Raw genomic sequence first — 27,972 nt, 5'->3', positions numbered from 1 at the left:
TTCTATTCAGGCGAAGCGTGGACCAGTACAATTCCTTAAATGCCTGTTTAGTTGGAAAAGTGCTAACTGCTGGGGAAAACCAAAGATGCTCTAGGCCCATGTCCGTCAGGATTGATTTGACCGTTTGAAACCAGGGGATTTTTTCCGATCCACTGATTGCCCTTACTTCTACTGCCCCATTTACAAATAAGGTGAGGTCGGGCGAGGTCCATAAACGCCTCCAGAAGGCAACCAGTCTGAATCTGGCCAACTCGTTAATTGGGGGGCATCCCATATCCAAACAGAGGGGGATTGATGGGGACGACTGTGGCAAACCAACCAGATTGCGAAGAAACTTGCACTGTGTTTTAAACAGGCCCTGCAAATCCATATGACCCCACAAGTCCGCACCATATAGGATTGCAGGGTTGATTTTGGCATCGTAGATTTTGAGGGCAGGTGTGACCCGCTTGGTTATGGTTTTCCTTTGCTCACTCAGTAGACAGCCTGTAAGTCGTGCAAGTTTAAGGTTTTGGGCCTCAACTTGTGTTTTCCATTTCAGGCGACTGTCTAGCATTACCCCCAAGTATGTCATATTCTCGACTTGGTCCAACTTGACCCCTCCCATACTAACTGTGCTTCGGACGGTGCGGTTCTTACTTAAGACCATAAATTTGGTTTTCCCGACGTTCACCTTAAGGTCGCTGATGACACAGAACTCCTCAAAGCGGTCCAGAGCCCGCTGTAGGCCGCTACGTGTTCTGGAGAGGAGTAAGGTGTCATCAGCAAAGATGAGCATTGGGAATCGCTGTCCTGCCAGCATGGGAGCATCGGTTGGGGTCGATTGAAAGAATTTTACAACTTGGTCAATAAACAAAAGGAAAAGGGTTGGGGCCAAAACACAGCCCTGGCGGACACCACGGGTGACTGGGAAGAGTTCTGTCACCTGGCCCTGGGCACCCCATCTTACCCTAGCAAAATTGTCCTTATGCATTTTGATTATCAAATCAAGCAATTCCGTTGGCATCCCTAGAGACTTCAGGACTCCCCACATTTTCTCCCTCGGTACAAGATCGAATGCGGACTTCAGATCGATGAACGCAGCAAAGATGGTACCGCCGCCAAGCAGCACCACCTTCCAGTAGATCAAACAAAATCTGAACACCTGGTCGATGGTGCTGGTTCCCGATCTGAAGCCCGCCTGCATTGGGGATAGGATGTCCTCCATCTCAATCCATCCTTGGACCCTACCCAGGACCATGCGAGCGATAAGTTTTTGTATACAGTCAATAAGGCTAATCGGGCGATAATTACCCGGACTAGACCTATTGCCCTTTTTATAAATCGGCAGGATCTCCGCCCCCTTCCATGATTTAGGTATGCCTGCACCTGCAGCAATGGAATTTGCCACCATGGCGATATATGGTACCCACAGGGCAGGGTTAGCTTTAAAGAGGTCAGCGGGTATAAGATCCATACCTGGCGCTTTCCCTCGCGTGGTACAGTGTAATGCAAGCTCGACCTCGCCTTCTGTAAAAGTGATGGTCTCGCTCAGAGTGTTAGGGTAGGGAATCTTTTCGAAAGTACTGGATGGCGTAGGGTTAACAGCACGGAACTGAGTTGCATAAAAGGTAACCCATTCATTGGGGGGTACATGGTTTGTTGGGATACGACCATCCGCATCCTTCCCCCACTTAACTATCTCCCAAAATTTGATGGGATTGCTAGACATGGAGGCTATCAGGAGGTCGGACCAGTGTTTATCCTCCCACTCCCTTTTAGCCTCCCCTTGTGCTTTCCTATAGGATGACCTGGCGGCTCTCACCAACCCGGCATTCCGGGACTTAACAGCATTAACTAAGGCTGTATGTGCTTCCCTGCATTTTTTATTATACCATTTGCTAGGGCGAATAGGTACCAGGTTTTTTCCCTGTCGGAGAGGTTGTGAAAGGAGAATTTTTAGGTCGTCGAAACAACGATTATGGAGACTTAAAATATGATCAGCTGCTCTGGTTTTGTCCCCCAAGTCAACGTGAGTCAGCATTTCATTGAGAGTACTGTTAGCCACACTAATAATCTTGTTTCTCAGAAGGTCGTCCCCCTCAATTTTGGACCATTTAACCCTCTTCCTATCATTCGTTAAGTAGGCCTCCCCCGTCTGTGAGATACCAGGTTCCTCTAATCTTACTAGCCCTGGCACCTTTAATTGGAGAATCAGGGGATTGTGGTCACTTTCAGGGCGGGGAATTACCTCCATGTCCAGCATCAGAGACCAATCTGCTACTTTTAGTAGAATGTAATCAATGCGGCTTCTTCTCAGCCCGTTGTCAAAAGTACAGCTGGCTCCCTGGTCTGATTTAGTTCGACCATTACAGGCCCTGAAGCCACTGTTAAGACAAAAGGCCGTCCAATTTACCGCAGCCTCTGTGGCGGGTACTGATTTTACAGACGTCAGCTCAGGTATACCCCATACTGTGTCCTCCGCAGAGCCCCAGCAATCCCCAGGGTCTAGTAGAGGTTCAAAGCAGCAATTTAGGTCCCCTGCAATCAAGATGACATTGGAACAATCGAGGGCTGCCAAAGCAGATTCTAGTACCCCCAACAATGGTGGCGTACGTCCGCCTGGCAGGCCTCGTGCGTATATATTTACCAATATCAGGTCCTGGTGACCATTCCTTCGCAATCTAACAATCAGGATGTCCGGATTAGGTACACTTATCTCCGTGAGACAATAGCCCAAGGATTGTCGCACCCAGATCAGTAACCCCCCGCAGGCTCGCCCTTTGGTGTTCCCAGTAGCACTTTGGGTAGCTGCTTTATAAAAGTTTACATAGCCCTGCTTATAGACTGTGTCCACAGACCAGGTTTCCTGGAGTAGTATGACATCAAATTTATCCATGAACTCAAGCCAGTCACTAGAGTGGACGCGATTTTTAATCCCAGCAATGTTCCAGGACGCTATGGCCAGAGTTTCTGATGTAACAGCAGAGGGGGCCACCACTGCAGGGACTACATGCGAATCCTGACCCGTCCCAACTTTCAATCCATTTGCTGACCCCCCCATGAGGCCATAATCAGCCAACTGCAGAAAGGATCCCCCTTCCCTTGAAGGTGGTGAATTTTTCCCTGGTGAAGGTGGGACCCTTTCCCCCTCCTCTACCATGACTGTAAATTGAGTAGGCACCAGGCCCTGCCTCTTACCCCCTTCCCCAGAGTCGACTTTATCTACAGATTCCGAGGTTTGGGGTGGTTTACGGAGTCAATCAATTGCCTCCAGATCGGACAGGGGACCAAAGCGGTTGAATAAAGGTGGAAAGATTGGTAGGTGTAGTGTCCTGGGGTTATTCATAACAATGGATCGTCCCTGTCTCGGGGCTTTTTGGGAGAGAGCCTGTCGTTGTGGATAGAAATAAGAAAGGTCAAGGGTTTGGACGTCCCCCTGTCTGGCAAACCTGGCTTCACGGCAAATTGTGTCCACCACCCATGGGTCCCTAAACGATATTAAAATACAATCACCCTCCAAGTCCTTAGGACTCTGGCCCACCCAGTCGACCCTCCTTACAAATAAGATTTCTGTTGGCGAAGATGGGGGCAAAGGTCTATTTTTGTTCAGCCAAAAAGTAACCTTATTTCGTAGGTCTTCATGGGTCTCCCTGTTACCCGATGGCAATGGGGCAACGCCAGTCAGCACCATAGTATAAGGTGTTGCCTCTATGGGGATGTCAACCCGCGGCGTGGGATGTCTGGAATGCTTCCTTGCCAGGGGATTTGGGGCATTTTGGGGATTAATACGGGGCCTGTGGGGTGGGAAACTCTGAGTGGTGGGATTGGGTTTTACCTGAGCGGGTAATTTAGTTGGTTGCTGTCTAGTGGGTGTTTTGTTCGTAGGCTTTGGCTTTTGAGGGTGATGGGGAGCAGCCTTTAGTACCTTGTTTGGAGAATTTTTATGGGCACTCCCTTTATTTAAGCTAGGGTTATCCGTTGCTAGTCCTGATGGATTATGATTGTTATTAGCTAGGCTCGGTGAAATCAAGATTGTTTTTGGGGCCAGAGATGGATGGATATGTTTGGCCAAACCAGAATCTATGTCCGATAAGGACAATAGTATTGCAGAGTTCGCATTAACTACGGCCTCTAAAGAATTTATTTGCGATAACATTAATCTAGTCCTCTCCAAAACAGGTGATAGGAGGTTTTTCATTAAGACCTCCATCTTTGCCAGCAGGGATTCATCACTGCTCAGACATGTTGGACAGGGGTTTGAGGAACCTAGAGAAACAAGGGAGGGGCATAGAGTGTTAGGCAGTGTATTTGTGCATTGAGTTCCACTTGGGTGCCCTGTGCCTGGTTTACGAATACCAACGGGATCTTTTAATTTCGGCATCTTGCATTCTCTCCCTCCCTTGTAACTGGAGTCTTGTTTTCTTTTCCTAGAACCCTTGTTTATGTCTTTAGAATCTGTGTGGACTGGTGTATTAGAATCTGCTTTGGATATATCAGGGATTGAATCAGCCGAGTCAAAACTTAAATTAGTCGAATAGCTATCCTGAGTATCATTTTCTCCTGTTACTTCAGGGTCATCCAGGGGATGTTTGGGGAAAAGTGTGGTGTGATCAGGAGGATTAAGTTCCTCGCTATCCATATGGACAATAGCTTCCGTGGTGTCTAGGTGCATGCAATTAAAAGCTGCGTGTGTGTGAGCTGGTGGTACGGGGCTAGGAACCTTGGCCAATCTACCTATAGAAGAGCGTTTTCCACTAACTAGATCTAAGGAAAGACGCTTTTCCACCATTGCAATTTCTTTTTCCAGGATGCCCGAGGCTCGCGTAATGAAAGCGTCTAGTGGGCCAGAAACCACACCAGTTGGGGTTTGGATTTGAACATTACGTGTTTTACCGGATCTCAAAACCATGATATCGGAATACGTCCCAGCTTCTATAGGAAAACCTAATAACAATCTTTATACAGATGTAATGAAAAACTGGATAGGCTGGATAGGCCACCCTGATGGACGATACCAATATACAGGAACCCAAAACCCCCACCTGGTACACTTCAACCAATCTTACTATAACCACACGGCGGACCAGAGCTTTTGGGCCGGGGGCCGTCCTCTGCCGTCCTCGAACGGCCTCAAACGGCCCGCTCTTTGCCCGGTCTTCGCCCCGGTCGCTCCCGCGCGCGCTCCCGCGCGGCGTTTGGTGTCCGTATTTGTATGTTCTAAGTCAATGGGCGGGGTTGGAGGAGGTGGGGCGGGGTGGTCAGGGAGAGCGGGGCCAGGTGGTGCGGCCGTTTACACCGGGACTCTTGGGAGAATGAGTCCCGGGTTCCGCTCGCAGCCCTGCAGCCTTTCAGCCCCCACCGAAGCGCCAACCAACGAGAGAGGTCCGAAGCGGGACCCGCGAAGCGGGTACCGCGAGCCGTAGACAGGGAGCCTTCCCAAGCAGCAAACAGCAGCAACACACACCAGGTATTCCACGAGTGTCCCACGCAGTGCAGGGTCCTTCCCTCTTTTCTGTTGGAGGAGGTGGGGCGGGGCGGTCAGGGAGAGCGGGGCCAGGTGGTGCGGCCGTTTACACCGGGACTCTTGGGAGAATGAGTCCCGGGTTCCGCTCGCAGCCCTGCAGCCTTTCAGCCCCCACCGAAGCGCCAACCAACGAGAGAGGTCCGAAGCGGGACCCGCGAAGCGGGTACCGCGAGCCGTAGACAGGGAGCCTTCCCAAGCAGCAAACAGCAGCAACACACACCAGGTATTCCACGAGTGTCCCACGCAGTGCAGGGTCCTTCCCTCTTTTCTGTTGGAGGAGGTGGGGCGGGGCGGTCAGGGAGAGCGGGGCCAGGTGGTGCGGCCGTTTACACCGGGACTCTTGGGAGAATGAGTCCCGGGTTCCGCTCGCAGCCCTGCAGCCTTTCAGCCCCCACCGAAGCGCCAACCAACGAGAGAGGTCCGAAGCGGGACCCGCGAAGCGGGTACCGCGAGCCGTAGACAGGGAGCCTTCCCAAGCAGCAAACAGCAGCAACACACACCAGGTATTCCACGAGTGTCCCACGCAGTGCAGGGTCCTTCCCTCTTTTCTGTTGGAGGAGGTGGGGCGGGGCGGTCAGGGAGAGCGGGGCCAGGTGGTGCGGCCGTTTACACCGGGACTCTTGGGAGAATGAGTCCCGGGTTCCGCTCGCAGCCCTGCAGCCTTTCAGCCCCCACCGAAGCGCCAACCAACGAGAGAGGTCCGAAGCGGGACCCGCGAAGCGGGTACCGCGAGCCGTAGACAGGGAGCCTTCCCAAGCAGCAAACAGCAGCAACACACACCAGGTATTCCACGAGTGTCCCCTTGGCATATCACTTTAGCATCATTTTTAACTTAAACATTTCTAAGATCATACTTAATTGATAACCCTGACTGTATGATATAGTTGTAGAGGACGCCACAAATTTTGAACAGGTATCCCTTCAACAGAGATCCCTATACAGGCTCCCAGTGGAGTAACACAGATTTAACATGCTCTGTATTATTCACCAGTCTACAAACTGGACTGCCAGAGTTCCTGAAAACAGAACTGCAGAACTACTATCTTTTCTAACCTGCAAGCTTCTCTCAGGCATGCAAATATTATGATACGAGTTTAAAGACAAAAAGTTGACCAAGCTTTTGCTTTTCTACCTCCACTCATTCAGACCCCATCTACCCTGCAAATGGAGCTTTAGACGGAAACATTCTTTATTGAACTGATTTAAAGGAAAGGTTACCATCAAAAAACTGCCCAGTTTTTACTCAATCGTCTGCATACCCATGGTGCAGAAAAACCCTTGGGTGTTTCAAAGCTTGGCACAAACTAGTCCAGAAATGACTTCCCATTTGTGATCCGATAGACTGAAGAACAATTCTTACGGTACAAGTTCAATATATTTGTGCTGGATGATTTTACCATTTGCTCTTATATTCCTCCATTGTCATCCTCCACTCACCTTTTCATCCCCTCCATGTAACTAAAATGTTAAGAATTTACGAGTGGCTTCTTAAAGCTAAAATGCCGAATTTGACAGTAGACTAATGCATAAATGCATCAAGCTAAAAACCGGTCGCAAACGGGCAGTTTCTCAGAATCTGCCCCTTTGCGATCGGTATTTTTGCATTTGGGATGCATCATCCAAATGCAAAAATCGCAATTTAAGAAGTCGCAAAATTGTGTTTCCTTAAATTGCTATTGCATTTAAGGAATCTCAAATTGAGATTCCTTAAATGCAATGCATTAAAGTTAAAAAAATTAGCGATTTCGCTAATAGGGGGAGAAAATTACCATGAAGTTGAACTTCCTGGTAATTTGCAAAAACTTTGAAAAATGCACTAAAGTGCATTTTTCAAAGTCCTATTTTACACACAAACATGCCCTTAGGGCATGTGTGTGTGCAAGCTGTACCCATATGCAGATTTCAGGGGTGCAACAGGGTGTCCTTTTGACACCCTTGAAATTGCAATCTCAATTTGCGATTCTCTAATTGAGAATCGCAAATTGAGATTGTCTTCCCATTCATTCCTGGGGGCCTCTAGGCCCATAGGAATGAATGGGGAGGTATTCCTTAATTGCGACTCACAATTTGCGATTCGCAATTAAAGAATTTTGAGAAATCGATATTTTTAAGAGAGTTCTTCATGCATAGCCTTTTGCTATTCCTTATTAGCGAATCCTTATTTTTCGCTAATAAGGAATTGCAAAATGGATGCTTGATGAATCTATGGGTAAGCGCATTAGAAGAGCCCTAATAAATCAACAGAACAGGTATGTTTAGAGGGGTGCCCTAACAGGGAGATGAGAACCCGTCTTCCAGATCTGCAACAGACATTTATTTTAAAGTCAGAGTCCCAATAATTAAAATAACCTCATACAATAGCTCATGTTTTATCCTAGGGATCTTTAACAGATTCTTATTTTCCAAACTAAGAGATCAAGCAATCGCTCAAGGGCTGGGGTAGCTGGACGGGAAAAAGACTCATGGCTGTAGAAATCATGATGCATCAACAATCTCTTCATCGCTGCTAACCAACATAGCATTTGTCTGTGACAAATGATCAAAGCTCAGATGATAAAAAAAATTACGAATGACAAGTTTGTACATGCTGCAGCTCGGCTAATGCTCAAACAGGAGGTGCCCGGTAGATCCCTTTATTCTGCTCTAACCTGCACAATACCCAAGACTTTGCAACAATTGTATGATGTTGCATTGCTGTTTCTTGGCCGCCTGAGCATCCAAGAACAGAGTACTTTGCAGGGTCCGGGGTTCTTGGAGCTTAGGAAACAGCATACAAAGTCCACCTGGGAGAGTTTCTTGCCTGGGCCTGGTTCCTCTTGTGCTTCTGGGTGCTGCTCCTTCTCTCTTCAACTCCAAAATGGCAATAACCCGTCTGAGGGCTTGCACCTGTGTTTAAGGTGACTCTGCAGCCAGTCCACTGCAGGTTTTTGCTCTCTTTTCTTTTCCCTTTCCATCATGGCGGTTGCTCTCTTATTTTTTTCCTGGCTTTTCCAAATGCATTAACTTTCCAGTCGTGTGGTGTTTGATGTCATTTCATTTTACTGTTATTTTACTATTTAAAGGCATCAGTCTGGTTGGAGGGCATGTCGCAACAAAGCTGTGTATCGAAATGCCCATTTTAGAAGATGCAGAAGTTAAAATGGTGCCCTATAGACAGTATTAATCTGCACATTAAATGAGAGGTCATGATCTGACATAACTCCCAAGGGATTGAACCTAGGGTAACTGTTTTGGAGCCTCTCCCATGCTAACTGGCCACAAGGATCTGTTCCAGCGATTACTGTTTTTATCAATTAGCAATTGTCCCATATTATGGGCTTTAAGAAGTGATGCCAATACCACTGCCAGCAGAGCTTTCAAGCAGCTGTGTAATTTGACAGGAAACTAGGAATCCTAGTCCAATCAGATAATCAGCTGCATATTGTCAGCCTATGAAAGTGCTAGGCACTCAAATCTCAGATAATCTTGGAAAGTAATTAGTGGTAAATATTAAATAGTAATGCTTACAAGGATGCCAGTGTGCTAGAATAAAAACCACAGTAGTGCTCTTTAACCTGCCAGGGGGAAGCAGGAGAGAATGGGTGCAAAAAGATACGAGCCACTGCACAGTGAAGCCCCCAATTCCCACCTCTTTGTCATTGGATCAGAACAGAGCGATGCACAGTATCTACATGGCAGAGAGGCCCAGAAGAATTAGTCTGTCTGTGTCACCCTCATTCCAAATACATTTCAGACATTCCGTCCTAAACCTAGCAGCCTCTAAAAAGTCTCCCCAAGATTTTTGCTTTGGCTTAGAAGAATGGTATTAGGTGATTTGAAGACATTGTGAGGATCCAGTTACTGGTCTTTGGTAACGCTCTGCTCAGTGCTTTAAATGGACACAAATAAGTGCAGATACTCATCAAAATGAGGGATAGACAGGGGGTGGAGCATGGGGCGGGCATAAGGGCGGTGCTAAAGGTGGAACAAGGGGCGGGGCTAAGTTTTTAACTTTTCCAAGGTTTTTATGCAAGAAATCTGCATGCATTATTGGAATATCGTACGTATCGGTCCATTCGCTTTTTGCACTAATAACCATTTATATAGCACTTACTAATAAGTGTTTATTACTACCCAAAGTAACCCTTTTTTAAACAACCTTAAATAAAAAGGTTGAGTAAGAAACCAGTAAGGTTCTATATAAATGCCTTGTTGTTGCATACAGGTCCCTGCTGCAGCGGCATAATTCACTAAGATATATGCCAAGGCTGTTAACTTGTGACCTACAGGGAAGACAAGGATCTATGCAACATAAACAGTATCCAATTGAGCTATCTACATAAAAAAACAAATATCTGATCTACATGTTGCATGCTATGCTTTCCAGCAGGCACAATGACCCTCTAGGCAATTTTATGGTGAGTTGTACCTTAGATTAGAATGCACGCAGATGTTTCTAGCAAGTGAATTAACCACCAGAGCTATCCACTTTATTGCTATTTATGGTGCCCCAATCTTACTAACTTAAGAGAAAGGCACTGGCTTCCTGTTTCCTACCATTAGTAAATGCTTAGCTGCAAAAAAAAAAAAACGAGCAATTCATCGGACAGTCTTTTCATTCTCGGCACTAGTGGGTGTTTGTCTAAAATGGAAACCAGTGTTGCTCTCCAAGGGACATACTTTGTGTGACTTCAGTAAGCAGCATATTCTGTCTTTCGCTGCCACTGGATAAGAAATGTTGACACAGAGACACTGGTGAAGTTGCTGCTGGTGGCTCAACCTTGCAACATTCCATTTTATGTGATTGAAAAGGAGTGGTGGACAAAATAAACAGGTTGCACATGTGATTTTAGATGAATAAAGGTATCTAACGGAGTGCTCTGAATACACTGTGTAATTAAATATACACCCATATATGTAACACTCAGCAAAGCAAAAAGGGGTAACCCAGTATCCCTCAGAACCTGGGCCTATATACTGTAAACAGCAATGGTTCTGTCGGGTATAGCTATTTCTTTGTGAGTTAGAAAAATCATGCAAACAGTAAAAGATTGACTGTTTGCATGATTTTTTCTAACTCACAAAGAAATAGCTATATTCGACAGAACCATTGTTTACAGCATATATGTAACACAGCACATGTTGAAAAAACGTCTGTTGGATAAGAACTGCTCTAAAATCTTTTGTTGACTTTTAAATAGTGCTCAACATCCTGTCTTGTGATAGATGTACTGGCAAATTTGTGTAAAAGAGTCTAATGGCAGCAGTTTACATACAGCGATTTCTCCTACAGATGCAACATTGCAGTACTGTGTTACTGTGAACAATGCCTCTCACACCTTCGCCCATTAGGTTTATAGCCACCTCTCAGCGCTCGCAGTGGAAGGACAAGGGATAAAGGAACCGCTCCTCAGACACACCTCTGCTCTGATGGCTTCCAGAGCATATGCAGATCACTGTGTAATGGTGACGAGCAGCTATTCTCTTGTAAGAGCCCAGCACTGGCTTCCAATGTGATTAAGAGTTGAAGGTGCTGCCGAGGTGATTGATGACGAAGCGCCACATGCATCAAAGCCAGGCCCCCCGTGAGTACCGGTACTCTCCTTATTCAAGGAAAAGTGCCGGTACTCTATTCGAGAAAATGAAAAGGTGCCGGTACTCAGTACCGGTGGGTACCGGCCCATTTAAAGCACTGGCTCTGCTGTGTTATACCCTTGCTAACCACAGATTCCGCACCGTTATGAATGTCCCCAGGCCGGAACGCGATACAGAAAATTAAAAAACAGTGCTCCTGCGTGCCTGTAGGTGGTGCTGTGCGACTCCGTACAGAACTCATTCCGTTCTGGAAGTGATAAGCGGCGCCGCATATAAGTGCCACTCATGGGCCCTGACCTCAGTTCTTTTCGTAAGCTTGTCTTCAACTGCAGATGAGGAGCCCATTAACAGATTAGAAGGACCAGTCTGCAGATTCCTTAATTTATACCTTTTTATATGGACCAGGAGGCCATTCCACCACACTGGAACTTGGGAGAGCATTGGGGAATATGCAGATAAAGTAACCACCAGAAAGTGTCATCGGAGGTAAGTAGCTTGTTCTTCAGATGGATACTTCGAACTGCAAATTTCTCAGCTTGTAAATGGATACCAAAGTACTACCTCCTAAAGTGGTGGGGCTGTGAAAAGATCAGATCAAGAAGTCCTGCGTGCCTGAACAGGCAAATATCCATTCCAATGCACCTCTCAAGGTAATAGTGCTTCCTGAACGTGTGCACTGAAGCAAACACAGCAGGCTGAGAGATACCCAGGACAGGCACTCCACGTACCAATGCAGTGGCAACTCTGGAGGAATGAGCTATCAAGCCCTCTGGAGGCAACTTCTCAGCAAATGTGTAGCCGATCTTAATACAGAGGCTACTTTTGCACCTCCTTGCCTTTCTTTGCTCCAAAGAACGCCACAAACATCTGATCGGCCACCCAATGGTCCCTGGTTTGAGCGGCATAAAAGCTCAGTTCTCTCTTGGGGTCCAAGCACAGGAATCTCTCTGCCTCTTTCAAGGAATGAGGTGGAGGAAAGAATGACGAAAGATTGATTACATGTCCAACATAAAATAGGATGATTGTTGTCAGCAGAAACATGGCCCGAGTTCTTAACACCAATTTGTCCGACTATAAGGTTGTATAAGGCAGGTGGACCAAGAGGGCCTGAAGCTCACTCATGCATCATGCTGATGATGCGGACCCCACCTGCCCAACTTGTTGCAGCACCACTGGTTGGTGGTGGGGTCCATCAGAACGTATGCCAGCCTCTATTTGATGTTTGGTTGGAAGACCTTCAATGTCAAATGAATGGCCTTCAAATTTATGTGGAGACAGAGACCAGTGTCCTCTGATCTCCACTTCTCCAATATTTCCTTCCAAATCTAGTAGTGAAGTGTCGATCACCACCATCTGGGCAGGATAGGGAAAGGGGTCTGCAGCTGGTCCAATCGCAGTCGAGCAATATCCACTGCGGATCTTTTGCAGTCTCCACTGAAACTTGGAAGGAATCGGAAAGGTTCCTTTATGCTGTGCGCAGGAAGTTGGCTTTGTATATACCATACCAATGTAAGGTAGAGTGCGCACAGAGTCCAGTGGATCCCCAAAGGCATACAGAGGTTAAAGTAGATAATAGCTTACTCTCTATTTGTGGTAGAGTGGGTGAGCAGTAAAGCTTTATCAGAGGGTAGTGTTAAGCATTTATTGTACACACCCAGGCAAGAAATAATGTCACACTCCAAGATTGAACTCAGACCAATTGTTTACATCAAATATGTTTCTTTGTTGCATTTAATTTTTAGAACCAAGCAAAACTTGGTAAAGGTAAGTGGAATTGTACTTTTCAAGACAGATTGCTCAACAAGCCAGCTGGATGAATAAGGACTTGTTACAGGTTTGTAAAATATTCAAATACAGTTGAAATTAATTTTGGATTACATTTGATTACTGTTTAGAGCACTTTTTAGATTACTGTTCCTACTCAGTGTGATAAGCCTAGATATCACACTGGGATATTTCCTAGATAAAAGGTAAGTAAAACAGTTCTTTTTATTAAAAAACAATTTCTTATACGTTCATACAAACACCCTCAACACACGTTTTTCAGAGGAAAACAGTAAATGCAATCCTATGGAAAAAATGAGGTTATCAGTTTGCAGGTAAGTAAATGGTCTTGAGGGTTGATTTTCTGGGGGTTAGAACAAGGGGTCCCCCAGGATCAAGGATGCACTCAAAAAGCACCCTCAGTGGCATTCGGGTGGGTAGGTGTAAAGTGCTGAGGCCCAATGTTAGCCTATGGGGCTAGGGGGCCGTCTGTTAGTGGCTGCTCTCGGGCAGGCCACAAGGTTGAGGGAGCAAAGCTCCTAGGGTAAAGCTCAGGGCAAGGGGGGGGTAAAAGTTAGCACACAAGGTGCACCCACAGCGGCACAGGGGCAGCTGGGTGCAGGGTGCTGGTTTGGCTTCGGGTGCCCTGTTGTTTTCAATAGGAGTTGCTGGTTTGGCATTTTGGCTACAGGCTCGGTCCAGGAAGTCTTCCAGGAGGAACCAACAGCTGGGCAGGTAAGTTGGAGGGCTATGGGACATAGGTGCACCTCGGGTCATTTACTCCAGGGCACAGGGCGGCTGGATGCAGGGGTGCATTTTGAGGTTGGATTTAACCTCACAGAGCCACTCGTGGTTGGGGGAGGGGTCTCCTTGCAGAGGCTGCAGGCAACATCAGTGAGTTCTGGAGGGGTAAACCCATGGTGTACTCTGTCTAGAGTGCTGGGAGACCTCGCTGGGACTGGTGAGCTACTTGGACTCCGGCCATAGGCGACAGGTGCAGTGGTGGTTCCAGGCATCTAGCTACTTCGTCCTCAGCAGGCTCGGAGTCTGGCTTTGGAGTTTCTTTCGAACAGAGATGCTGTTGGCCTCCCAGGGGTTTTGGAGGTCGCTGGCTGCAGGGCAGGTCAACTTTTAAGGCAGGATCTCCAGAAACTGCAGACAGGCCGGCAGGCTGGGGTCAAGTCAGTTATTTTCTGTTGTCCCCTCTGTTGTGTGTCTTCTTCTTCATAGGTTGCAGGAATCTGCCTTCTTGGTTCAGCGCTGCCCCCTAAATACTGTATTTATGGGGCGTTTTAGGGGTCTCGAGGTCAGTAGCCAATGGGCTACTGACCTTAGGGTGACTACACCCTTGGTGTGCTCACCCCACGTGGGGGGAGTGGGCACAATCCCTAACTCGGATTGGAGAGTGCTGCCATCTGCAAGATGGCAGGCACTGAAGAGTGGGCTTCACCTCGCCTCCCCCACCTGAGGGGTGGGGGTTCGCAGAGGTGGTCACACCTTCTGGGCTGCTCTAATTTGTCCTGCCTGTCTTCCAGCCAAAAAGGGGGGTGAGACAGGAAGGGGGCCTGCTCCTGATAGCAGGAGAGGCTAGGGGTCATGTTACAAAGGTGGTAAGGCCTTTGAAGCTTCCCTGCCACAGACAGCTCTCCCTGACACAGGGGAGATGTGAAGCCCTAGGAATACCACCAAAAAAAGACAAAACTATTGGGAAGAATGTCAAACTGGTGTCGACAGGCACACAGCATTCCAAGTCTCGGCTCTTTAAAACGCCTGTTCACCAAATCTGCTTTTATGCCAAACAGGCGAGATTCATCAAAAGACACGTCCACTAGGGATCCTGGATGTCTCCGGAAAAGCCCGTGGCTCTCATTCATAAGCGACGCCAATCCACTAAATGTGTCCCAATAGCTCATTCCAGACAATCAGTGGTGTCTAGGCCAGACTGAATAACAAACTTAGCCGCATCCCAAGAATTCTGAATGGCATGAGCCAAGCAAGCCCCCAAGTCATCTGGAACCGCTGGTAAGCTCTCCCCAAAGATGCCTCAGAATGCATGAGTGTAGCATCCCAGAAGGCAGCCATCATTAACAGACCTCAGGGCTAGGCTGGTTGATGAAAACATCCTCTTACCAAAAAGGCTCTATACATTGTGACTTTCGATTCGATTCAATAGCTTTATTCGAGAAAAATTCATAAAAGCATAGCAAAACATTCATAATGGAAGCAAACGTTCCAGAGTTACACAATACTAAGTAAAAAAAAAACCAACATGATCAGCATAATGTGGTTCCAGTATACATGATTTAAGGAAAATGGAATAGTTTAAAATTTCATTAAAGTTAAAAACATTTAGCCAAAGGATAAAATTATTAAAATCAGACTAAAATCAATTGATATGGGACCAAGATTTAGCAATAGACTAAACATGTGCAAAGTAAGCAATCAACTATCCTCTTTATGATTTCTGCCTTAAGGCCCACACCCATCCTAGGTATTTAGCTACCGCTATTGAGATAACTGGCAAAGTGCTAGTGCATATCAGCCTTTCGGCTTCAGAGCTTCTATTGGTACCCAATAGCTTACACATTGGAGTGAGCCAAACACGCCTCGGGGTTGCATATGCAGGACAGACAAAGAGAAGGTGAGCGATCGTTTCCCTTTGTCTGCCACAGGCCGGGCAAAAGTTAACACTCAGCAGACCACCTAGAGGTCAGTGACTTCAGGGGCAGTGAGCCCGCTCTGAGTTGGAAATACAGCTTCCTGTCCTCAGGCTTGGTGATAATATCCCAGTAGGGTTCGAGCCTGGGCGTAAGTTTTGCCCCTAGAAAGACCCCTGCCATAGATGATGAGTCAGTGGCGCTCCAGTCACGATATGTGGCCTGCGCCCAGTAGTTCTCCTTTATAAGATTCTTAGATGGAAATGTGGATTCATCTGGACTTTCCCACAGTGTTTGCATGCCCAGAGCAACCAGGCTATCCTTAAGATGTCTTAGCCACCGGATCTTATGGTGGGAATCAGATTTTATAACATCCATAAACCCAGCAGCATAGACAGAGAGCTCAGGCGTCGTCCATAACCTACGCCAGTACAAAATAGGGCATAGCTTGGCGATGTCTGCAATAGCCTTCCTGCCCAGGTCGTATCTCAAGGGGAGTAAGGGTGTGCTCTGGGGAAGGCTAGTGATGCTACGAAAGAATTTATTTTCGGAGAGTGTCAGAGGAGTCGTCTTCTCAAACCCCCATAATTCTGCGCCATATAGCGCGGAGCCAACGGCTTTACATTCATAAACTTGGAGGACAGGCTTAATTGGTTTAGTTAACGACTTTTTGTGCTCCAAGCTTAATGCTCCTGCAATCTGGTGATGCTTGAGGACGGCTAAATCTACATGGTGATCCCATTTGAGATCCTTTCCTAAATAGACACCCAGATAAGTAAAGTCATTGACCATTTCGAGGGGTTTCCCATTCATTTAAAATTTCCCCTTAAAACTAGGATGCGGATTAAAAGTCATCAATTTGGTCTTAGTCACGTTAACTTCAAGGCCTCGCACTATGCAAAACTCTTCAAAAATAACTAAGGCGCGCTGAAGGCCACTTGGGGTTCTAGACACAATTAACGTGTCATCCGCAAACATTAAAATCGGAATTTTAACACCGGCTAAGGAAGGGGCATCTGTGTTAACTGGTAGCAAGTAATCAACAATGCCATTGATGTACAAGGAAAATAAAGTTGGGGCCATGGCGCAGCCCTGCCGCACCCCACGTGCAGCCGGGAATTGGGCGGTGACCCTGCCCTGGCCCCCCCATTGGATTTTGGCATAATTTGCCTCGTGTAGCCTCATAACCACGGTCAAAATAGCTTCAGAGAGACCCAGTTTCTGAAGTGTGGCCCATAACTGTACACGGGGGACAAGATCAAAAGCTGCACAAAGGTCGACAAAGGCAGCATAAAGGCTGCTCTTGCCTAGACATACAGTCTTCCAATAAATAAGAATAAACCGGAAGACTTGATCAATTGTGCTAGTGTACTCACGGAAGCCAGCTTGAAACGGGGACAGCACACTATTCTACTCTGCCCAATCCAAGATTTTATTCAGGGTCATCCTCCCAATTACTTTTTGAATTGTGTCAATTAGGCTAATAGGCCTATCATTTCCTGGTTGTGTTCTATCGCCTTTCTTGTACACAGGAATTATTACCGCCCCTTTCCAAGAATCCGGGACCGGGGCTCCTTTTACTATTGCATTCGCCACCAACTGGATATATCTGCCCCATCGTGGCTTATCATAAAGAAAAACATCAGCAGGGACGCCATCCTGACCCGGAGCTCTCCCTCCTGCCACTGCGTTAGGAGCAGCTAATACATCAGCATAACTAAAAGCATCATCTATAAAAAAAAAAAAATCTAGGGACTTCCATTTGTCTTTCTAAAGGGTTACGGGCGTACTGCGGTTTAAAGTAGTTCACCCACCCTTCCTGGGAAACAACATTTTCAGGCTGATCAGAGTGGCCCCCTCTACCCCACTTAATAATGTTCCAGAATAATCTGGAATTCTTATTACCACTAGCTTCTTTTAGCTCCTGCCAGTGGAGCTCATCCCATAAGTTCTTGGCCTTGGAGATAGCTTTTTTATACGCCTGTCTTCCACGGCGGACAGCTGCTAAAGTTCCAGCCCTAATAGCCTCACTCAAGGATTTTCTTGCTCTCCTACAATCCTCATTATACCACCGTAGCGGTTTGGGAGTCGCGTTAGTCTTGGTTTTAGCAGGGGCCAGGAAATAGGCACTAATACATTCAAACAGAGTATCATGGATTGGGTTTACCCTATTCCAATCAGTGCCTGAGACATTAACTTGCTCTAGCGTCTCCAAAACACTGTCAACCTCCTTAGTTATTTGATTCAGTACCTCCTCCTTAGGTGCTATACGTGCCCAGTTGAGTCGCCTCATGTCATTAGAAGAAACAATATTTGGGGGGCGCAATACAGGGCAGGGGGCATCTTCCTTCCACCACTTATGGGTAACAAAGGGTTATGATCGCTTTCTATACGAGCGACAACCATCATGTCGTCTATTGTATGCCAGAGCCTCAGGCCACAAAGGACATAGTCTATTCGACTTTTACTACGCCCGTTGCTAAATGTTACAGCCCCAGCCCTGTCCTTCGGAGTCCTACCATTAAGTGCCCTAAGTCCCCTCTCGTAGCAGACAGAGTTGATCTGAACGATAACCTCTGTCCACTTCCTAACGAATTTTAGTTCTAACATGGGCACCCCCCACTGGCTATCCTCATCCGTAAGGTTCCATTCGGGAGCAGCCAAGGGCTCGAAGGTTGTGTTTAAGTCACCCGCAACAATCACATTGTTGGCTGCCGAATGATGCTCGATGAGGGAGTCCAAGGCCGCTATAACCTGAGACTTTCCCCCTCGAACTTCCCTTGCATAGACATTATAAAGGTCCGAATAACCCATAGGACCTAAGTCCAGTCTTAGGACCTGAATATCTTTACTCCCTGAAGTCAGTTCTTTAACAGACAAAGGGAGTTGTTGGCGCACTAAATAGTTAGGCCACCCATAGGACGGCCCTTGCCCCCCTTGATTGCCAGGGCAAAAAAATGTAGATATCCGGAGAAAAACTGTGGTTCAGAAGCCCAGGTCTTCTGGAAGAGACAAACATCAAATTGACTAATGAATGATAACCAATCAGGCGATGATATCTTGGTGCCCAAACCTGCTATGTTCCATGAAATTAATGTACCACCCCTATAAGCACAGTCATTAAGGAATGGAGTACAGTTCCTAGGGTTTGCCTCAAGCCGACTAATTGGCTCGGGGCTAGTAGGGGGACTAACCGGCCTTGAACTAGTAAATGACCCCCGAGGAGAAGGGGTGGATGGACTTGTGTTATAAGGGTACATTTGGCCCTCCTCCGAGTTTAGACAATCAGTAAATGAACTAACTGGCCCTTTGTCAGACGGTACTCCCATGGGGTGGCCAACCTCCTCAACACTAACAATCAGGTCCTCAGCACTAAGGCTGTCAAGGGTGTAAGTTTAAATGTCCAGACTTTCCCCAGTAGAGTTCACAATAGTGTGAATGAGCAAAGCTTGGGAGGATACACATAAAAGTCAATCATTATTTTCCAGCCCAGAACACCCAGTAATGCTCCCTAGCCTCTGAGCACAGGGCAAGTGATTCTGAGATAATGGGGAAAACTTCCTAAGCTGTATACAGGAGTGCACTGGTGGGCTGGATATAACCTCTAAAGCAAATAAGTTCTCGGCCAACAATTCCGTCTTCAGGGTCAGTTCGATACAGTCATACTGCTCAGCTACAGAGGTAAGCCTAAGTGCCTTAGTGATGTCATCCCTAATTATACATCGGCACCCTCTGACATGGCGTAGCCAATGAATGGCTTTGTTAGTCAATGAGTCTGCACTCTCAAACTTTCCCCCCGATGTTAACTTGGGGACATTTGTCATAAAGATTTTATTAGTGCTGGATGGCCTACTGGGTTCCATGCCCTTACTTCTGCTAGAGGTTATGCCTCTGTCCTGTGTCCTATTTGCGGCCCGACCTGAAATTAGATGTCAAATGCTCCCTCCCTGGCCTGTTCATCCAATGGCCCAACTGTTTTCAGGAGTTATCAGGGGTTCATTTTGGGGGTTCCTGGTACCGAGCTACTTGCCCTGGTGTGCCCACTGTACCGAAATTTGGTATTGCTTGTGTCCCCGACTAACCTACCCTCACTCAATGGGTTTAGCCTACCACCCGTAGTCATCAAGGGGAAAGCCTTAGCGTTAGTTGTGCTAGAATTTGATATGGTGCTTAACCCCTTACTTGATGAAGCCCTACCCCCGCGGATAAATTTAATATCAAAGTTTTCATGGATGCAATCTCATCCCTCAAAAGACATACTAAATTCACCAGCTCGTAAACATTATTTGGAAGATTAGTATCCATAGTATGAAATTCCGGTGAGGATAGTGGCACATGATTCGGGAAAGGGCTATAGGCAAAAAAAATAGGGTCTGAGCCAGTATCAACTAATTGCGGTGTCACAGGCCCTCCACTGTGAACGTTTGCTAGGACGGAAAACCTGTTGACACAAGGAATACATTTGTTACATAAAGGTGGGTAACTACCATCCGTCAGGGCAGAGCTATCGTTAGCAACAACGGGAGTACTCTCTCCTTCTACAGTTGAGGACCCTCTATGGGCAGAGCCGGATTCTTTTAGACCCTTTTGTTTTGTGAGAAACAAGGCAGGAATGAAAGGCGAAACAATGCCCCCACTCTCAACCCCCACACCACCCACATTCTGCAGGGAAATGCCCCCGGATGCATTAACTCGAGTCTCGTTGCCCAAGATACTCACATTCCTCAACCAGGTTGTCAATTCGATCAAGGATACAACTAGTGGCTGCATGCCTTACCACATTCCTGGCCTTCTTCCTCTTACGCACTTTGGAAGAGGCCCCAAGCTCAGTACCTTCCCCCTCCATTGACTTGCGTTTCCCCATTTAGCGCGCCCTTCTTTTCAAAATGGTAACCAAAAACTAATTAAATAAGTTTCAATTAAGACACTCAAGTGCAACAGTCCACCAATGATACACCGGCTATCACGAACAATGTCAGGGGCATAAAACAGTACCTGGTCAAGGGATGTAGTAAGTCATTTCATGCTCCACAAAGTGAGACGTTAGAGGGCTGGCCCTGCCCTGGCTCCTCTGGCGGTGACAGGCACGGACGGGCCCGCCCTTAGCCCGGGTAGCGCCCGACTGGACTTTAAGCGCCTCCCGTGCGAAAACGCAGCGTCAGCAGCCGCCAAGGAGTCTGGGCAGTGTAGTCTCCCCCAGAGTAATGGCCCCCGGCGCCTTCAGCGCTCAGACCGGCATCCTCACTCCTTCCCCGGCGTGAAGATGGTGGCAACAGCAGGTACGTGGCAAGTGGCTGGTGGAAACGTGACTCTCTTTCTGGAGGAGCAGTTGGAAGGGCAGTAGTTTTCATCTAGATGGTGGAAGCCTGCAGCACCATACTCTCAGGGGTTAGATGCAGAAATAAACTATCAGGGTTGCATGGAGCTGGTCTATGCTGACGTGCAACTTGGCAATTGACCAGAGGGCCAGACAAGATTTAACCAAACTGCCCAGGAGTAGATCAGTGAGGGACTTCATGAAAGTCAGAAGAGTTTTGGCTGGGAGCCTGGCCAGGCTGAAGGACCTGATTGAGGACATTATTTTTGTCCTCCATTGTAGGGAGGTGGAGGTCTAGAACTACAGCAGCTTATCTAATGACTCTGACAAAAGTATGCACTTTCCTCAGTAGCTAGTCCAGAAAGGGAAATCAACTCAGTATCGGGAGAGATATCCAGTGCACAGGCAATTTGCAGGTTAATAGCTGTCTTCATCTTAGGATGGGGAAAACCCCTTTCAATTACACCCACTGTTGTCTCCATATGGCGGACTATGGTTGGAGTCTGATCAAAAAAGCTGGTGCAGCGTCTGTGTGGTAATAGTGTAGAGCGTGAGTCAGAGGGATTTAGTACTGTCTTTGTGACATCAGGATTGGTGTGCAGCTCGGCCAAAACAAATTCTGTTGAACTGGCTAGCTCGATAGGTTGTAAATCGTCCTCTCGTGCTAGCGCAATTAGTACCGGCACTGACGTCCAAAGGACCCTCACAGAAACCCAAAGTCAGCACAGATGTTGAAGCAAGTTTGAGAGGTACAGAGGACAGATCTGCCAGCAGTAACTCGGCTGGAGACTGCTCAGGATCTTCGGTGCCCAAAGGTGAGCCAAATAGAGACGGAAGCAGGAGGAAGATGTGTACCATGGCGTGTCTAAAAGCTTTGATCTGCTTTGACATCACAATAGGCCAAGAAACTCAGGGCGCATCGTGACAAGGTTGGAATTATGTCCTCAATGGAACAGAAGTGAGACCTAGAGGCACAGTGAAAGCTTTGCACCTTTTTTGGCGATCAGGATTGGCAGGATGGGGCAGAATCTAGCTTGGACTTGTTATGCTTCTTTTTGGACTTACCTAAAGAATTTAACCACGGACAAGATCTACCGTAGGAACAACTTCAGGATGGGAGGGGTCTGCAGTTTAGATTTTGGCCAGGGGTGGGACTGGAGTGGAGTCTTGCGGTGTAGAGCTTTACTTCACATTCTAAGACAGTTTTCGGATTCATCTGGATGCCGTCGCCACAGGCCTTGAAGTTGTGAGCTGAACCCAAACATTAGAGGGACAACTTGTAGGGATACTTCACAGACATCTGTTTGTGACAGCCCCTACACGGTTTAAAACATGTAGTCTTAGAGGATTACATATTCCTTAGTATACTAGATGAAATTAAAAGAAGAAATATTTAAGAAAAAATGATGAAGAAAAGTAGCAGAGCTATAGATATGCATCTGAAGCACAGAAAGAAAGGAACTGACGCACATAAAAGTGCCTAAAAGTGCCACATGGGTGACACTTTGCGGCGCCACTTGTCATTTCGATAGCCGAAGGAGTTTGTCGCAGAGTTGCATGGCACCACTTACCATACCATTGCACAGGACTACTGTTTAACTTTCTGGAACCAGTCTGGTGCCTGGGGATATTCACAAGATGCAGTTAGAAATGTCCCTCATAAAGAGTTTCTTGAGTAACATTGAACGCACTACCTTCCTTTGTGTGGCCGAAGAGATCCATTACACTCCCTCTGGTTGAATATGCAAACAAAGCTAGAATCTGCTTTTCCGCCTCTCTTGATACAAGGTGCTGTACCTCCTGTGGGCTTGCTGATTGTCAAGTTTACGGTGGGCAAAATAAAGTAAGTTGGAAAAAATAGTCGCAGCACAGCGTTAACCAAGCCGTGTAGTTAACTTTTGTCCCAAATCTGAGCTGCATATCTCTTTCAGGCAAAGACAGACTCCCTTATTGTAAGTGAGACAGCAATCTATTTGTATTGCTGTTAATAGTCTTTGGTGCATAAAAAAATCAAGCTATGGCATTCCAAGTTTTTCAGCATATAGATCTGGGTGACTATTGCAGAGATCTGATCCACAGTCCACAGTCTTTAGCCTTTTAAGGCCAGCCAAAGTACACAGAAGGGTACAAATCTTGAAGCCCTCCATATGAGAAGACCAGCCCCACCTGGAAAACATCTTATTGTCTTGCAAATTTGGTAACAACCCCGTAATCAACATATCACCAGGCAATTTACAACAAAATCACTCCTTCCTCCCCTTCAGGATCTAAACAGCTTGACATAGGGCACCAGGTTCAGCAGCTTCCCTTTTCTGAATCTAACAAACTGGGGGAATCACCAAAAATACTTTGCTAATTTGGGACTAGATAGTGCTTAGAGAGAGCCTCACCACATTCCTAATCCCATGCATTGTAATCCATGGTTTTCTCCTGCAACGGAATGGGTTCACTTTCTGAGATGGAGACTGTGGGAGCGTTGTCCTTCACTAGGTACCAAATGTAACAGTTCAAAGAACGTAACAGATTTTAATGTCACAGAATATGGTAGGCTCCAATACTTCCAATTAAGGCACTAGTCTCTGCAACCATCTAACTTAAGAGGTTACGAGGCAGCTCCACCCATTAAAAAATACAATAAGAATAGGATACAGACAAAGGGCTAATATAACTGCTACATTTCATTCTAAATTAAAAGAAAGTAAAGCGCAACGTGGGATATCAGAAACAGTGGGTCGATGTCCAAGGGGTCAAATATTAGTGAGGATGCATGGAAAAAATTTAAAGGAGTATTCAAGAGTTTCCGAATTATTCACAGTACAAAATAATCCTATGAAATCATAATGCACGGGTATTTTACACACAAGAGGCTAAAATACATTTATTCTAACACCGGTGTCATATTCTGGAGATGTAAGGCTCAGCAATACACATATGGTTGGATTGTACACAGATAAAAAACTTCTGGAAGACCAGCCATGTAGAGCAAGTCTGCCGAGCAAAAGAGTCTCCAGGATTATTTTACTAAATGAAAGACAGACCAGTCAACACAGGAGAATTCTGCTGCATCACATGTTGGGAGTTGCCAAGAGACTAACTGTAACACACTGCAAAAATATGGAGGACTCATCGGTGATGTAGTGGATGCACAACATATAGTAGGCAGTAATGCTTGAAAATCTCATGATCGATCTGCTTCTACACAGAAGTAGCTTAAATAGAACATGAGGAATTCTTCATTTCCCCATTTAAAAACTCTAGCTCAATTAAGAAACTATCCTCCCAGACTAAGCACACTGCAGCTGCTTTACTGCCAGCACGATACTTAGTATGTGATGAAAGTGCTTTGTCACAAAGGATGACCTAAATACTAGTCGAAGAAAGAGTGGCGTGTGGTTAGTGCCTAGAGGAAGAGTAGAGAAAAGGGTGCTTTGAATTTGGATTATAATAGTTACTCATCTTGTGTATCCCAAAATTGTGCTACAGGCACCTTGAAACATGTGGAAAGAGCATATTAAGAACTGCAAAGCAATGCCTCACTAATGGGTCCTGTGAATGAAGTGCAAAAGGGAAATCTACAAATGCTATAGGGCTGCTTGAAATTGTATTGCTATGTTCTACAAAAGATGTACTGGTATATATTCAACTGGTGATTGGTCACTTTGTGAAACGTTGTTTTGAGTGAAACAGTTGAAGAGAATCAACCAAGCCAACCAAATACCACCCACATTTGAAAAGAGTAGTTACAGGACACTACAACTGAGATGATGACACTTAAGAAACTAGAGTCACGAAAAGGTTTAAAATTAAACCACTAAAACAGCAATAAATGGTAAGAAAAAGACACAGGAATCTTTTACGTTAGCATTACATAAGTGTATATGCTAGTAAATAATTATATATTCGGATACCTTTATCCAGTCGATTTTATCCGTAAACTTGGCGGCTAGTTTCTGAGGACAGACAGCAACTGCTTCCAGCAGACAGTACATCACTGGCAAACCTGAATAAAATTAGACAGAACATCCATTAAAATAATGTGTTCCCTTGTCATATACAATTAATGGAAATCGAATAGTTAAACAGCTTCTAAATCTTGATAAAAACATTTCATGAATTCAGAACCTTCTTACAACTATTTAATCAGTATTAATATGAAGTAGAGAGAAAACAATCCTGCCCTGTGACAATATTTTTCCGACATTGCAATTTTTCCACCAATTCAAATACTTGATATTACCAGAGAATCACGTGAGGAACTCAAAGCAATAAACCCATATTCGTGGAGAAGTGTGGCTCACTGGTTAGAGGAGGCAGACCTGGAAGCAGAGGTCAGCCCGGGACCAGGGTTCAATTCCCGGCTCGGCTGGGTCTTGAGTCCTAAAATGTCCATGGACTCGACAATTCTCGCTCCGGTGCCTACTCGATTCACGGGTTCACACTCTGCGACTCTGGGCAATAGCTTGCTTAATCTCCACAACGGCCCCTCGCGGTGGGATGCCTGGCTTTCACCTTGCGGATACCCTGCCGGGGTTATCTCACAGGGGAATACCAGGACGGGTTCCTTAAGCAAGCGCTTAGAGACCGCTTGGTGATTTGCGCTATATAAAATTCCTGTACATTTACATTTACATTTACATTTACATATCATATTAATGGTACAACTAAAGACAACAATTCGGAGTATTCTTCAATACATTAACGAGGCTGTGAAAACAAAACCCAAAGATGCTATCAAGGATCCTTTTTTTAAAACTAGAGAAAGATGAGCAGAAAGCTCATAAGGGGCTGTATACGGAGTAGGTCTATGGAACATGAATACTGCAAACCATTATTATAGCCTTGTATACCCTTGTGACAGGTCCTGAATTTAAGTTATATAATGAGGGAGCGGGCCAATAATATCTGTTGTAGCCCAAGGCAGAAAGGTTATAAGACTATTCAAACATCCCACCCACTGGAGGAAGAATGTTCTAAATTTAAAAGAAAGAAACATTGGAACGATGGAGCAGAAGTCTTATCTCGTCATTATAAGCCCCGAGCCACTTAATTGTCTTCATGGGAGCACTCAACATTCCAATGTTCTAATATAGCCTTAGAGCCCACCATAGCGGGCTCTAACGGCCATTAAAGGCCTGCTCCGGCGTTAAAGGCCTGAGCCGAAGACCTTTAACGGGGGAGTGGGCCTTCAATGGCCGGTAGAGCCCACTACAAAAGGCACTAAGACTATTAGAACATTCCACCCCTGGAGGGCAGAATGTTCTCATTTGTAAAACAAAGGTCTCACGGAGCCCGAGAGGGGTTGAAATCCCCTCGGGCATCGTGAGGCCTTTGTTAAACATTGGAATGTGGATGCTCCGGACCAGTCATTAGAAACCCGGAACACTCCGTTGTTTTCAATGTAGCGCTCAACATTCCAATGTTATAATATAGCCTTACAGCCCGCTGTAGCAGGCTATACCGGTCATTAAAGGCCCACTCCAGCTTTAACGAGGGGAGCAGGCCTTTAATGGCCTGTATAGCCCAGATACAGTGTGCTGTAAAGCTATTAGAATATTCCATCCCTTGAGGGCAGAATGTCCCAATTATAAACACAAAGGCATCAGAGTTCAAGGGGATTGGAATCCTTGAAGCTCCTAAGCCTTTGTTTCACTGCTGTTGCTGTGACTGTTCAGTAGTTAACAGCGCACTGAGCCACGGCTGTTAGCTGTTAAACATTCACAGCAAGAGCTGTGAAAGGTGACTTAATTCAGCCACTGGTTCTCCCCATCTTGGCTAAACGTTTTTGTTTTTCCTCGGTCAGCTGAGCCAGGGAGACCCAGGAGTTGAGCAGCATTACCCCTTCCTCTCTCTCTCTCTCTCTCTCACTGAGGCTTCAGTGACTCTGAGCTAGGGAGTAGGGAAGGCTCAGGTGTGCTCTGCAGCACAGCCTCTGGCTTTCGTTTTCCCCTGCCCACTTCATGTGTTTTGGAAAGATAGGGGAAAGACAAAGGCAGAACCTGGTTATTAGTACATTGGAATGTTAAGAGCAGCGGGCCTATACCAGTTCATATAGGCTGCTACTGCTCGATTGTTTTCAATGGAGCTCTCAATATTACAAAGTTTTAAGGTTACTAATCTGTATTAGCAACCCATTCTTCACCAGGACTTTGGGCCATATGTATCAACATACCCTTTTGCGATTTCTTAATAGCGATTTTTAAGTATGCATGTAGAAAATCGCTTTTTTAGCATTTTCTTAAAATTCCTTAATTGCGATTAGCAAATTGCTAATCACAATTAAGGAATAATTTCCCATTCATTTCTATGGGCCAGGAGGCCCATAGGAATGAATGTGAAATTATTCACAAATTGCTAATCGCAAATTGAGAATAATTTCAAGGGTGCAGGGGTGTCTCAAGAACACCCTGCTGCACCCCTGAAAATGACATGCGTGCGCATATGGCGCACATACATGCCCTAAGGGCATGTATGAGCGTCACATGGCACCTTTGGATTTAAAAAAAAATGTTTTTTTAAGAGAATTCGCAACTTACCACCAACTAGAAGTTGGTGGTAATCTGCGATTCCTTAAGGGCATTTTGGAATGTTTTTTTCCTTGATACATTGCTTTTAAGGAATCGCAAAATTTGCGATTCCTTAAATGCAATCGCAAAATAAGGAATGGCAATTTTAGCGATTCCTTATTTTGCACCCAAATTGTTTCATACATAACATTTTGCGAACCCATTTGGCCTTGATACATATGCCCCTTTCTCTTGAGTTTCTTTATGTTTAACATTGTTAATGTGATTATGGAGCACTAATAAGCTGAATTGTCTAAAAGTACAACAGGATCGCAAAGCAACAAATCAAAGGTAATGAGGCTCATTTGTATGTCAGTGTAGTAAACAAACAAATTACTTACCTTCGGTAGTGGTCTATCTGGTAGAGACTATCTAACAGCAGATATCTCACCTTATGAATACTCCCCCAGGGGCCAGGCTGAATCTAAAATATCTTCAGTAGTACCCAAACATGCCGGCAGCTTCGTATCAACACTGTTCTGCAAACTGGACTATATAAGAGCCACCCATGCACGCTGATATCAGTTGCTTTGATACTTCCGTGCCCACAGAGGCAGAGATTATCAGATTGGTCATGACCTGAGCGCAGAT

The 27,972-nt window shown here is 46.0% G+C and overlaps 1 protein-coding gene across 2 annotated transcripts in view; it reads right to left on the bottom strand.

Moving 5' to 3' along the window:
• Positions 1-27,972, bottom strand: part of ECPAS (Ecm29 proteasome adaptor and scaffold) — a 709,962-nt gene that overhangs the window by 416,106 nt on the left and 265,884 nt on the right. For both annotated transcript variants that reach the window (XM_078676653.1, XM_078676652.1), the window contains exon 19: positions 24,727-24,818. In XM_078676653.1, coding sequence (XP_078532779.1) covers positions 24,727-24,818 — 92 coding nt within the window. The remainder of the gene's footprint in view (positions 1-24,726; positions 24,819-27,972) is intronic.

The sequence above is a fragment of the Lissotriton helveticus genome, chromosome 2_1, assembly GCF_964261635.1.
Source record: "Lissotriton helveticus chromosome 2_1, aLisHel1.1, whole genome shotgun sequence".
Taxonomy (NCBI): domain Eukaryota; kingdom Metazoa; phylum Chordata; class Amphibia; order Caudata; family Salamandridae; genus Lissotriton; species Lissotriton helveticus.
This window is presented reverse-complemented; position numbering and strand designations above follow the sequence as displayed.